General features: G+C 44.6%; 1 protein-coding gene across 2 annotated transcripts in view; it reads left to right on the forward strand.

The window, feature by feature from the left end:
- rad21b (RAD21 cohesin complex component b) overlaps positions 1 to 11871 on the forward strand; it is an 81120-nt gene extending 69249 nt beyond the window's left edge. For both annotated transcript variants that reach the window (XM_070890709.1, XM_070890716.1), the window contains exon 14: positions 10824 to 11871. In XM_070890709.1, the coding sequence (XP_070746810.1) occupies positions 10824 to 11015 (192 nt within the window). In that variant the 3' untranslated portion in view covers positions 11016 to 11871. The remainder of the gene's footprint in view (positions 1 to 10823) is intronic.
- The last annotated feature ends 1441 nt before the right edge of the window (positions 11872 to 13312 follow it).

Here is a 13312-nt window from a genome sequence, read left to right on the forward strand (position 1 = left end):
AGCTTGTGTGCGACGCCATGTATCGCATCATGTCAGTTGATGCAAGATACCCTGGGAGCACTCGCGATGCTTTCATCCTACGTGAGAGCGTTATAACTGCCATGTTTCAGCAGCAGCCAGAAGGGCAGAGCTGACTACTGTGAGACAAAGGATACGGCCTCATCACCTGGCTCATGACGCTCCCTACACGTGAACCGGACAGAAACTGATCAGGAATAGATCATGTCTCACATTGCGATGCGCAGCATAATAAAGAGGACCATTGGCATCTTGAAACAGCCTTTCCGATGCCTTGGCCATTCCGGAGCCCTCATCTTCAGCCACTCCCCTGAGATTGTCGGTCAGTTCACTGTTGTATGCTGCATAACTTAGCCAACGTGAGGCAACGTGACCCATCTGAGGTGAGAGTGGCTGATGAGGAAGATGCAGATGAGGAGGAGGACAAGGAAGCCATGCATCTACCTGAACCCAGAGCACAACGGTGGAGGAGGGCGGGCAGCCATGCCTCTAACGATTGCTGGAGCCTTGCCCCAGCAGCTCATCCGTGAACGCTTTGCTGCCTGAAGGCTCAGCAGAAACTATTCCACATGGCCCATGTTTACTGTTTGGACCTGTTCTGTAATGTTGTGATGTGTTCATGGAACAAATGACGGAAATGATTCCAGTTTACTTCAAAAAGTTGTGTTAATAAAGGAACAAATAATGTAAATTATTCAGTTATAATTTAAAACCTATTTTATTTAAAAGTTTAACAAACATTTGTTTAACTTGAACAAAAATATTCCCGTATCAAACTTTAAAGTTTTCAGTTAAGATCACTTACAAACTTTTAAAATTGTAAATTTACATAAGTTACAAAAAACTTTTAATTTGAGAACAGTTACAACAGTAACAATAATAATAACAGCAAAGAAAGGCTGCACCCATCTCTCCTCCACCTTATTCTAAGACCGCCCACTGGGCTTGGTCTTAGTGACTCCACCCCTGCCTGCTGGTGGTGGCGCAGTGTTTCTCGGGTTGGTACCAAGCTTATTCTTTCTAACATCTCGGGTAATGAGCACTTCTTGATGGGGGAGGGGGCGAAGAGGAAGAGGAGAGAGAGAGAGAGACACTCTAGTCTGGGGATTGGAGTGGCAGTCGATTCTGTCAATGGGCGCGGGGTCCCTCATGTTGAGCAACAGTGTGTCAGCAACCTGAAATATTCCTTCCCTCATGTTCACTGACATTGTTTCCGCTGACTGAGATATTCCTTCATGTTCCCAGACAGTGTTCCCATTTCTCATGAGTGTCTTCTCTCGACACTCCCGATACCTCATCACCCACCCCACTGATGGTGTCCAGGAGTGATTGGGTAAGGTCAATGCTCTCTGCACTCATTGCCATCATCTGAACCATATCTATTAGATCCTGCACCCCAGGAGAGTACTGCTCTCCTTCCCCTCCTCACCCTTGGTGTGCTTTACTGCATCCTACTGGGACCCGCAGCCTGGGACGATGGGTCCCAGTGTGTGCCTCGCTGTATTCCACTGCGACCCGCAGCCTTGGAAGGTGGGGCCCTGAATGTGCCTTGCTTCACCCCACTCGAATCTCCATCCTCGGCCGGTGGGAAACCATGGAATGTCCCACCAACACTCGTACCACTCCGGGAAAGGACTGGCACCTCAATGGACGGCAGCTGCACCTCCTCCAGTGGAGAGGATTCATCCATCCCCTCACCCTCACCCCCATGCTCTTGGTCTGGAAGGTGGGATTGGAAGATGTTCTCCTCCTTCAGGCTCGTCCACGTCTGAATCATCATCTGCAGCATCAGGATTGGTCTCCAGTTCTGCAAAATATAACAGAATAGACAAATGGTTAGCAGCAGAGGAGGGGGCAGGGTGGGTGGCATGAGTAGGCTCTCACAGCGCAGGCAGCAGGCTGATTTGAAGGACCACGATGAATTATGGCACATTCCGTCAGCTACACTTCGGTTGATGCAGACATCCCCAATGAACCGAAGCATGGCTAGCCTGCGCAGTACTTAACTTTTAGCAAAGCCAGACTCTGGAATTTGAAGGACTTATCCTCTCTCTCTCGAGTGTGGGCCCAGCTTGTGCGGTGGTGGTTGCTTTTCTCCAGGCAGGATCCATCAAAGCAACAATCCTCTCTTCCAATGGTGTCATTGGCTGCAGATTTGCCGGGCCTCCTCCTGTTCGAGTTCTTTCCCTTTTATTGTGTGCCATCTTCCTCTGCAAAGATGAAAATATAACTTTTTAGAGAGGGTGTCTTTCTGCTGGGTGGGATATACAGATGGTCACATTTACAATTGCAATTTCATTGAATAAATGAAAATATTACTTGCACGAACTACTTAACCAAGGTCCTGCCACTGTTTGCAATGGCTTCCAGGCCTCTGGGTGGTCACCATTGCAAGTTGGTTCCAGTGTTTCTTCATTTCTTCGGGTGACCTCTGCTGGTGTCCAGCTCGTGCCATCTTCCCTCAATCGCAGTAACTAGTGCCTCCACTTCATCCTGAGAGAAATTCTTGGTCCTTGTGCTGCGTTGCATCTTTTATTGCAGCTCCAATTTTTCCTATGAGAATTAAAGTTCTCTCAACTGCCTCTTGAAAAATAGCCGAATGCAGACCGGGAGCTGCACTGGGCATGCGCGCCCATAGGAATCACGTGAAAAATGTCCCTTTTTTTGCACATGCGCAGAAGGGAGGGGCATCGTTTTTTCGGCGCAGGCATTAGGTTCCACCCCGCTGAAGCTACAGGACAGGCTGTGCAGCGCCAATTTCAAAAAATAGAACGGGGTAACTGGTACTTTTTTTTGGAGTAGTCGGGGCCAAGAAAAACGGGTGTAACTCTGGCAGTGCGCCAAAAAATGGCACTGTGGAAAATTGAGCCCTATGTGGTACTTTATCTGCTGTTGAAACCCTCATCCATGCCTTTGTTACCTGTAGACTTGACCAATCCAATGTACTCCTGGCTGGCCTCACAATTTCTACCCTCTAAACTTGAGGTCATCCAAAACTGCTGTCCGTGTCCTAACTCGCACTAAGTACGTTCACCCATCCCCTGTGCTCGCTGACCTATATTGGCTCCCTGTTAAGCAGTGCCTCGATTTTAAAATTCTCATGCTTGTTTTCAAATCCCTCCATGGCCTCGCTATCTCTAATCTCCTCCAGCCCTTAATTCTGGCCTCTTGAACATCCCCGATTTTAATCATTCCCCCATTAGCAGCTGTGCCTTCAGCTGTAAGGCCCTAAGCACTAGAATTTTCTCCCTAAACCCCTTTGCCTCTCGTTCCTCCTTTTAAGACCATCCTTAAAACCTACCTCCATTCTGCCCTAATATCTCCTTATGTGGCTTGATGATGCTCCTGTGAAGCGCCTTTGAACATTGTACTGTAAAGGTGCTGTATAAATACAGGTTGTTGTATCAACTGCAATGCCCTCATCCACCCTCTGTTACTGCATCAAAGAACTCAAAATCAATTTAGTCAAATATAATTTGCCCTGAACAGACCTGTGCTGGCTCTCCTTTATTTGTCAATGCTTGTCCAAGTGGCAATTTTCTCCTGGATTATTGTTTCTAAAAGCTTCCCCACCACCAACATTAAACAGACTGGCCTGTAATTGCCAGGTTTATCCTTCTGCCCTTTTTTGAACAAGTGTGTAATGTTTGCAATCCTCCAGTCCGTTGGTACCACTAAGATTAGTGGGAAAGCGGGTTGTGAAGAGGACACAGAGAGGCTGCAAAGAGATTTGGATAGGTTAAGCGAATGGGCTAAGGTTTGGCAGATGGAATACAATGTCGGAAAGTGTGAGGTCATCCACCTTGGGGGGGGGGGGGGAAACAGTAAACGGGAATATTATTTGAATGGAGAGAAATTACAACATGCTGAGGTGCAGAGGGACCTGGGGGTCCTTGTGCATGAAACTCTTTTTTGAGAAACTCTTTTTTGTCCTTGTGCATGAATCCCAAAAAGTTAGCTTGCAGGTGCAGCAGGTAATCAGGAAGACGAATGGAATGTTGGCCTTCATTGCGAGAGGGATGGAGTACAAAAGCAGGTCCTGCTGCAACTGTACAGGGTATTGGTGAGGCCGCACCTGGAGTACTGCGTGCAGTTTTGGTCACCTTACTTAAGGAAGGATATACTGGCTTTGGAGGGGGTACAGAGACGATTCACTAGGCTGATTCCGGAGATGAGGGGGTTACCTTATGATAGATTGAGTAGACTGGGTCTTTACTCGTTGGAGTTCAGAAGGACGAGGGGTGATCTTATAGAAACATTTAAAATAATGAAAGGGATAGACAAGATAGAGGCTGAGAGGTTGTTTCCACTGGTCGGGGAGACTAGGACTAGGGGGCACAACCTCAAAATACAGGGGAGCCGATTTAAAACCGAGTTGAGAAGGAATTTCTTCTCCCAGAGGGTTGTGAATCTGTGGAATTCTCTGCCCAAGGAAGCAGTTAAGGCTAGCTCATTGAATGTATTCAAGTCACAGAGATAGATTTTTAACCAATGAGGGAATTGAGGGTTACGGGGAGCGGGTGGGTAAGTGGAGCTGAGTCCACGGCCAGATCAGCCATGATCTTGTTGAATGGCGGAGCAGGCATGAGGGGCTAGATGGCCGCCTTATGTTCTTATTAAAGGGGATTGGAATATTGTGGCCAGCACCTCGGCAATTTCTACCTTTACTTCCCTCAGCAACTGAGGATGCATCCCATCTGGACTGGGAGACTTAGCCACTTTAAGTACTGCCAGCCATTATTGTACCTACTCTTTATCTATTTCTTTATCTCATCCAGTAGCCCAGCAACCTCTTCGTTTACCATAGCTTTGGCAAAGTCCTCTTCGTTGGTAAACACCTATGCAAAGTACACATTTATATTAATGATTTAGACTTTGGAATCTTTAATTTCTAAATGCAGACGATACCGGATTGGGAGGGATGGTCAACACTGAGGACTGCAACAAATTACAAAACAACCTGAATAAACTTGCAGAATGGGCATATCATTGGCAAATTAATTTCAACATAGATAAGTGTGAGGTATTACATTTTGGTAAGAAAAGGGTAGCATATTATTTGGAAAGTAATCTAAATGGGGTAGAGGAGCAGAGGGATTTGAGTACAAATACACAAATCACTGAAAGTTGAGTTGCAGATCAATAAAACCATAACAAAAGCAAGCAATAGGGTTTAATTCTGGAGGAACAATTGAAAAGTAGAGATGTTATGCTAAACTTGTATTGAATCTTGGTTAGACCACACTTGGAGTTTTGGTCATTGTACTATAAAAAGGATAGAGACAATGGAAAGGGTTCAAAAAGATTTACAAGGGTGATACCAGAACTGCAAGGTTATACCTATCCAGAAAAGATGAACAGCCTGCGTCTCTTTTCTCTTGAAAAGAGAAGGCTGAGGAGTGACCTGATAGAGGTCTTTAAAGTTATGAGAGATTTTGATCAAGTAGACAGAGTGTTTCCACTTGAAGATTAAAATTGGAGACCATCAATATAAGATGTCACCAAGAAATCAAATTGGGAATTCAGAAAAAACTTCTTTACCCAGAGAGTGGTGAGAATGTGAAACTCACTACCACAGCGAGTGATTGAGGTGAATAGTATGGATGCATTTAAGGGGAGGCTAGATAGGCATATGAAGGAGAAGGGAATAGTGTTATGCTGATAGTTAGATATGGGACAAGGTTTGAGTGGAGCATAAATGCCAGCATGGACTGGTTTGCCGAATGGCCTGTTTCTGTGCTGTATATTCTATGTAGTTTAGTACCTCAGCCATGCCTTCTGCCTCCAGCAATAGATCTCCATTTTGGTCCCTAATTGGCCCCACCACTCCTGACAACCCTTTTACTGTTGCTATGCTTCTAGAATACCTTTTGGATTCTCTCTCATGTTAGCCACCAACCTATTCTCTTTGCCCCTTATTTCTTTTTTCATTTCTCCTCTGTACTTTTAATATTCAGCCTGATTCTCCCTTCTATTATCAAGCTGACATCTGTCATACGCCCTCTCTTTCTGCTTCGTCCGACGCTCTAACATCTTTGTCATCCAGGGACGTCTGGCTTTAGTTGCCTTTCCTTTCCCCATTGTGAGAACATATCTAGACTGTACCTGAACCATCTCCTTTGTAAAGGCCACCCATTGGTCCATTCTGCCTGCCAGTCTTTGACTCCAGTTGACCGATCCCCCCTCAGTTCGCTGAAATTAGTCCTTGTCCAGTTAAGTATTTTAATGTCCTTTAGAGAAAGAAATCTGCCGTCCTTACCTGATTTGGCCTGTGTGACTCCAGACCCACAGCAATGTGGTTGATTCTTAACTGCCCTCTGAAATGGTCTAGCAAACCACTCGGTTGTAACAAAATCACTACGAGAAACAATAAAACCAGACGGACCCCTCGGCATCAGCTACGGACATGACAACGGCACGCCCAGTCCAGTCAACCCTGCAAAGTCCTCCTCACCAACATCTGGGGACTTGTGCCAAAATTGGGAGAGCTTTCCCACAGACCAGTCAAGCAAACAGCCTGACATAGTCATACTCACAGAATCATGCCTTTTAGCCAATGTCCCAGACACCTCCATCACCATCCCTATCTATGTCCTGTCCCACCAGCAGGACAGACCCACCAGGGGTGATGGTAGTGGTGTTGTACAGTTGGTAGGGAGTGGCCCAGGGAGTCCTCAACATTGACTCTGGACCTCAAGTCTCATGGCTTCAGGTCAAGCACGGGCAAGGAAACATCCTGCTGATTACCACCTACTGCCCTCCCTCAGCTGGTGAATCACGACGACTCCATGTTTAACACCACTTGGAAGAAGCACTGAGAGTAGCAAGGGTGCCGAATGGGTGGGGGACTTCAATGTCCATCACCAAGAGTGGCTCGGTAGCACCACCACTGGCCGAGACCTGAAGGACATAGCTGCCAGACTGGGCCTGCAGCAGGTGGTGAGAGAACCAACACGTGGGGAAAAAACCTACTTTAGCTTGTCCTCACCAATCTACCTGTCGCAGATGCATCTGTCCATGACAGCATTGATAGCAGTGACCACCGCACAGTCATTGTGGAGACGAAGTCCCGTCTTCACACTGAGGACGCCCTCCATCATGTTGCGTGGCATTGCCAGCATGCTAAATGGGATAGTTTCAGAACAGACCCAGTAACTCAAAACTGGGCATCCATGAGGTGTTGTGGGCCAGCGACAGCAGCAGAATTGCATTCAACCACAATCCGTAACCTCATGGCCTGGCATATCCCTCATTTTATCATTACCATCAAGCCAGGAGACCAACCCTGGTTCAATGAGGAGTGTAGAAGAGCATGCCAGGAGCAGCACCAGACAACTTAAAAATGAGGTGCCAACCTGGGGAAACTGCAACACAGGACTGCATGCATACTAAAAAGTGGAAGCAGCATGCCATCGACGGGGCTAAGCGATCCCACAATCCATGGATCAGATCAAAGCTCTAATCCTGCCACATCCAGGACTAGCCGCGCCTCTAGCCAAGCTGTTCCAGTACAGCTACAACACTGGCATCTATTGGAAAATGTGGAAAATTGCCCAGGTATGTCCTGTCCACAAAGGAAGACGAATACAATCTGAAAAATACCGCCCCATCAGTCTGCTCTCAATCATCAGCAAAGTGATAGAAGGTGTCGTCGATAGTGCTATCAAGCGGTACTTACTCACCAATAACCTGCTCACTGATGCCCAGTTTGGGTTCTGCCAGGGCCATTCGGTTCCAGACCTCATTACAGGCTTCGTCTAAACATGAACAAAAGAGCTGAATTCCAGAGGTGAGAATGACTGCCCTTGACATCAGGGCGGCAATTGACCAAGTGTGACATCAAGGAGCCCTAGTAAAACTGAAGTCAATGGGAATCGGGGGGGGGGGGGGGGAAAGCTCTCCACTGGCTGGAGTCATACCTACTACAAAGGAAGATGGTTGCGGTGGTTAGAGGTCAATCATCACAGCCTCAGGGCATTGCTGCAGGAGTTCCTCAAGGCAGTGTCCTTGGCCCAACCATCTTCAGCTGCTTCATCAATGACCTTGCGTCCCTTTATAAGGTCAGAAGTGGGGATGTTCGCTGATCAGTACCATTCACAACTCCTCAGATAATGGAGCAGTCCATGTCCGGATACAGCAAGACCTGGACAACATTCAGGCTTTGGCTGATAATTGGCAAGTAACATTCGTGCCACATCAGTGCCAGGCAATGACTTATCCCCAACAAGCGAGAGTCTTAACCACTGCCCCATGACATTCAACAGCAATACCATCACCGAATCCCCCACCATCATCATCCTGGGGGTCACCATTGACCAGGAACTTAATTGGATCAGCCACATAAATACTGTGGCAACAAGAGCAGGTCAGAGGCTGGGTATTCTGCAGCGAGTTTCTCGCCTCCTGACTCCCCAAAACCTTTCCACCATCTACAAGGCACAAGTCAGGAGAGTGATGGAATACTCTCCATGTGCCTGGATGAATGCAGTTCCAACAACATGCAAGAACCTCAACACCATCCAGGACAAAACAGACCGCTTGATTGGCATCCCATCCACCACCTTCAACATTCACTCCCTCCATCACTGGTATAACATGGCTGCAGTGTGTACCATCTACAAGATGCACTGCAGCAACTCACAGCTTATTTGACGGCACCTCTCAAATCCGTAACCTCTATCACCTAGAAGGACAAGAGCAGCAGGCGCGTGGGAACACCACCACCTTCATGATCCACTCCAAGTCACATACCATCCTGACTTGGAGGTATGTTGCCGTTCCTTCATCGTTGCTGGGTCAAAATCCTGGAACTCCCTCCCTAAAAGCACTGTGGGAGAGCTTCACCACACGGACTGCAGCAGTTCAAGAAGGTGACTCACCACCATCTTCTCGAGGGCAGTTAGGGATGGGCAATAAATGCTGGCCTTGCCAGTGACACCCACATCCCATGAACAAATAAAAAAAAACATTTTTTAATTCTAGATTCCTTGTCCTTCTCCATAATTAATCTAAACCTTACAGTACCTTGGTCACTATTCCCGAGATGTGACATTCTCCACTTGACCCATTTCATTCCCCAGGATTCGATCCAGCAATGCTTCCTTCCTCATTGGGCAATAACCATGATGGGCAATAAGTCAAGAGTAAAGAGGAGATTGATTCCTTTGAAAGGCAAAGCTGAAGCTGACTGCATTTAGCTCTTGATAAAGTTGAGACCCAGAATGCTGTTTGGGTTTTGCTATATACTGTACTTTACATTGCATTTTAAGTTTTTCTAGGACTAATGATGCCAACTGTTAACTTTGTAGTTGTCAAGTTTTTTATTTTTTGAGTGAACCCCTTTTTAATATGGTGCACTGAGTAAATTGGACATAGGAGGCTAGCACAACCATTACTATCTGTTTTTGTTAAGCTGAGACTTCCCATCATTGACAGTTTTTAAAAAAAAAAATGTTGCTATAGAATTATCACACACAATTCTTCAAAGTAAACCAATCCCAATGAAAGATATGACAAATAAGATTAAGAAGTTGGAAGGTATGCAAGAGCCTGGCAAACTCTTAGAATGTGTCCATCAACAAATTATGTCAGCAAGGGTCAAGAGAACTTTTGGAAGAGACTGATTCTGCCACCTGGCGCACTTCAAATCTTAAGTTGGAGCTTCCATACTGATAACAGTGGCTGTGCAAGAAACGCAAGTTAGAGGCATCCACAAGTGCAACAGCCCGACGCAACTGGCCACGGTTGCAGGGTTGGTATCTGAGGACGCGCATAGAACTGGGAGGGCAGGTTGCGTCATATTTGGGTTTTTTGCGGGGGGGGGGGGGGGGGTAGGAGAGTATGGTTTACTGACTAAATCAAAGCAATTCATGTTTACAAATAATTAGGTTTCTGATTTTACATTATATTTAGAATTTTTTTTTGAGCAGATGCTGCAGTCATCTGGTGGCCCTGGAGTGGAGGAGCATACACACTAAAACCACCAATTTAAAATTACAAATTTGTTCTGACAAAACATTATGTGGCATTTAACAGTATTATGCCCCTGCCGCAATCACAGCACCACCTGCAGGCCTAACTGGTAATACATGGAAATTAGTGATGACCTGTTGATTCTTTCTTGCAAGCAGTTCCAGTTATATCACCGATTGAGAACATCCCAGAGCAGCTCCATAAACAATAATTTGGATTAGCTTGTAAGGTAACTAGGAACTGCGAAACCCTGGTAACCATGCTACAGGTTGGGAAATCTGCCTCCACAGCATGCAGCTTTGTTTTGTGAAATGCTGAGGTTATGGAGCAGCTGTCTGGTTAGTCTGAAACTGCAGTTGCCATTCTTTTTTATGGATCCACATGAGGTTGACCATCACTTGGAGTTGTCTAGCAGGGAGGGAGCCAGCCACTTGGGTCTCCATACGGTTTGTAGAAGGTGAAAAACAATTCTCGAGCTTTTTTGTATAAAATTAAGCATTTTGAACAAAAAATGGAATTCCCTCCGTAAACATCCCTCCTCCTTTAAAGCCCCCGTAAAACCTTTTGGTCACCCCTCCTTGTTTCTCCTCCGTTTGGCTTGGAGTCTGCTTTTCCTCACTCCTGTGGAGATCCATCTTGTGATGTTTTTCTATTTGTGCTATTTAAAGTTGTTGTCCTTGACTTGCCTTCCCTTATTTTTAATAAGCTCCTGTATTAAAGTGGATTGATTTTTATGCATTACAAACTATCTTTTATGCAGTCTTCTTTCTTCAATACACAAACATTAACAATTTGGTTTTAGGGCATGCCTTCATTATTTTTATCTTTTTCAGAGAGCTTTGGCTAAAACAGGAGCTGAATCTATTAGCCTGACAGATTTATGTCGGAAGAACAACCGGAAGCAAGCAGCTGCAAAGTTTTACAGTTTCTTGGTACTTAAAAAGCAACAAGCAATTGAGCTTACGCAGACTGAGCCTTACAGCGACATCATTGCAACTCCAGGGCCAAGGTTCAACATTGTCTGATCTGAATTGGCTAGTGTTTATTCACTAGATATGTATTGCCCCATATGGGGAATTGAGACCATTACAATACTTTAATAAGTTGGTTTTAATGTATATTGAGTTAAAAGATTATTTTGGACAGAGAAATTCATCAGTTTTTTGGGATAGGTGTGTTATTCCAGTGTTTATGATAAATACAAATAACTCACTCCTTGACAGGTTTTATACTGAAAATCATGATTGGAGAAATACATAATGTTTCAGGTATATTATGAATACGTTTCTGTGCAGACATAATTATGCTTTGTTGATTGCATTATTCAGAAATATCACTTGTGTTACACCACTGCTGCTGGTAGACTGTCTCAATAAGATGTCATGTGATGAAATTCATATGTCTGCAACACAGTACTGTAGAGAAGTTGGTATTCAACACTTGCACTTAATTTAACTTTTATAATTGTGTGCTGGTTCCTCTATATTGAGATATTTTTGGAACAGTCTACCGGTATGCCCATTCTCCACTGGAATTGCAAACAATTTGTTAAAATGCAACCAAGGACATACACAATATTCAGTTAATTTTAAACACATACTCAATTTTAGGATGCTTTAACAGTCTGGAGTGTTACAATGCTGTTTTATTTTAAACATAATGTGCCTGTAAGCTTATATTCCCCTTTTGTATAAAATGTGTAGATAATTTTTAATGAATGTTTAATTATGGAAAAGGTGAAAGCTTTCATTTTAAGCAGCATTTTGCTTATGCTACTGAGTCTCTAGTTTGTTGCTTAATTAGGTCATCACTAAATGTTGCTGAACAGTGATAGTTCATGCTGTTATGTATAACTTTTCTAATAAAATACTTGTTACAGTATCGATGGTTTTGTCTCATGAAGCAAGTTTTAGTCCACATTGAATTTTGTTTTCATATCATGTATCTTCGTGTGTGTGTGTATATAACAATTTCATCTTGAAGTTACTGCATATCAATCATAATGAGATATGATCACTTTTGGCCAAACTCGGGAGAAGTGGAGTTTCCATTTATGATGGAGCAAAGTCCTATGGAGTTGTCCAAGCTTGGAAACTTGGAAAGGGGTGAAGGAATTTATTTCTAGTATGTGTAGCTGAAAGGAACATGCCAGGTAGACTATAAATGAGGTATTTTAAATTCCTGCAAACGTTTCCAGTAATTTTGTACTGTTTCGGCTGCAGCATTTAAGAGTAAATTATACTTTAACAGCAACTTTGCTTCATAGGGAATTTCCTCTTCATTTTGATGTTCCTAACATCTATTTAAGATCCAAAACTCGGCAGCCTGTGTCCTAACTCACACCAAATCCTGATCAGCCTTGTGCTCGCTGACCTACATTGGCTTCCAGTTAAGCAACGCCTTGATTTAAAAATTCTCATCCTATTTTCAAATCTCTCCATGGCCTCACCCCTCCCTCCATCTCTGAAATCTTTTTCAGCCTCACAACCCCACAAGATGTCTGTGCTCCTCAAATTCTGCCCTCTTGAGCATCCCTGATTATGACTGCTCAACCATCGGTGGCCGTGCCTTCAGCTGCTTGGGCTGCCCTAAGCTCTGGAACTCCCTCCCTAAGCTTCTCTGCCCCTCTATCTCTCTCTCTCCTCTTTTTAAGACGCTCCTTGAAACATACCTATTTGACCAAGCTTTTGGTCATCTGCCGGAATTTTTTCTTATGTGGCTCAATGTCAAATTTATCTGTTTTGTCTTAGAATGCTGCTGTGAAGCGCCGAAGGGACATTTTACTACGTTAAAGGTGCTTTATAAATAAAAGTTGTTGTTCGTGTTTCACTCCGTTCTGCTCAATAATTCCTTTTTCTGTAGAAGTATTTGAAAAAGGTCTTGCCCAAAACTGGTACTGAAAATCCACTTTTCTTTGCAATGCAGAGTTGTGAAAGTTGAGATATATTTTAAAGCCGAAGTATCCAACCATTTTGTGTTGTCCTGTGAAGTAAGGCCATCTCTGATGGTCACTCACTTCTATCACTCTCCACCCACATCACTGTTCCCCCTCCCAACCCTACTTCCTTCTGTCCGCCCCTGGAGAAAAAACACTTGCAACTGTACTTTCAAAATCTCAATTGTCTAGCCTTTGGCCCTCCATTGACTGACATTTCTGCAGATACTTCACCTCTACCTTTGATGCCCGAGTCCCCATTAAAACTGTTATACTCTTTCACCCCAGTCATTCCCCTGGTATGGCCCTCATCTGCACTCCCTTAAGACCAAGGAATGCAGGCTTGAATATATGTGGCAGACAAGTTGTTTAGCCATTAACCATCAG

Source organism: Pristiophorus japonicus, chromosome 1, assembly GCF_044704955.1.
Source record: "Pristiophorus japonicus isolate sPriJap1 chromosome 1, sPriJap1.hap1, whole genome shotgun sequence".
Taxonomy (NCBI): Eukaryota; Metazoa; Chordata; class Chondrichthyes; family Pristiophoridae; genus Pristiophorus; species Pristiophorus japonicus.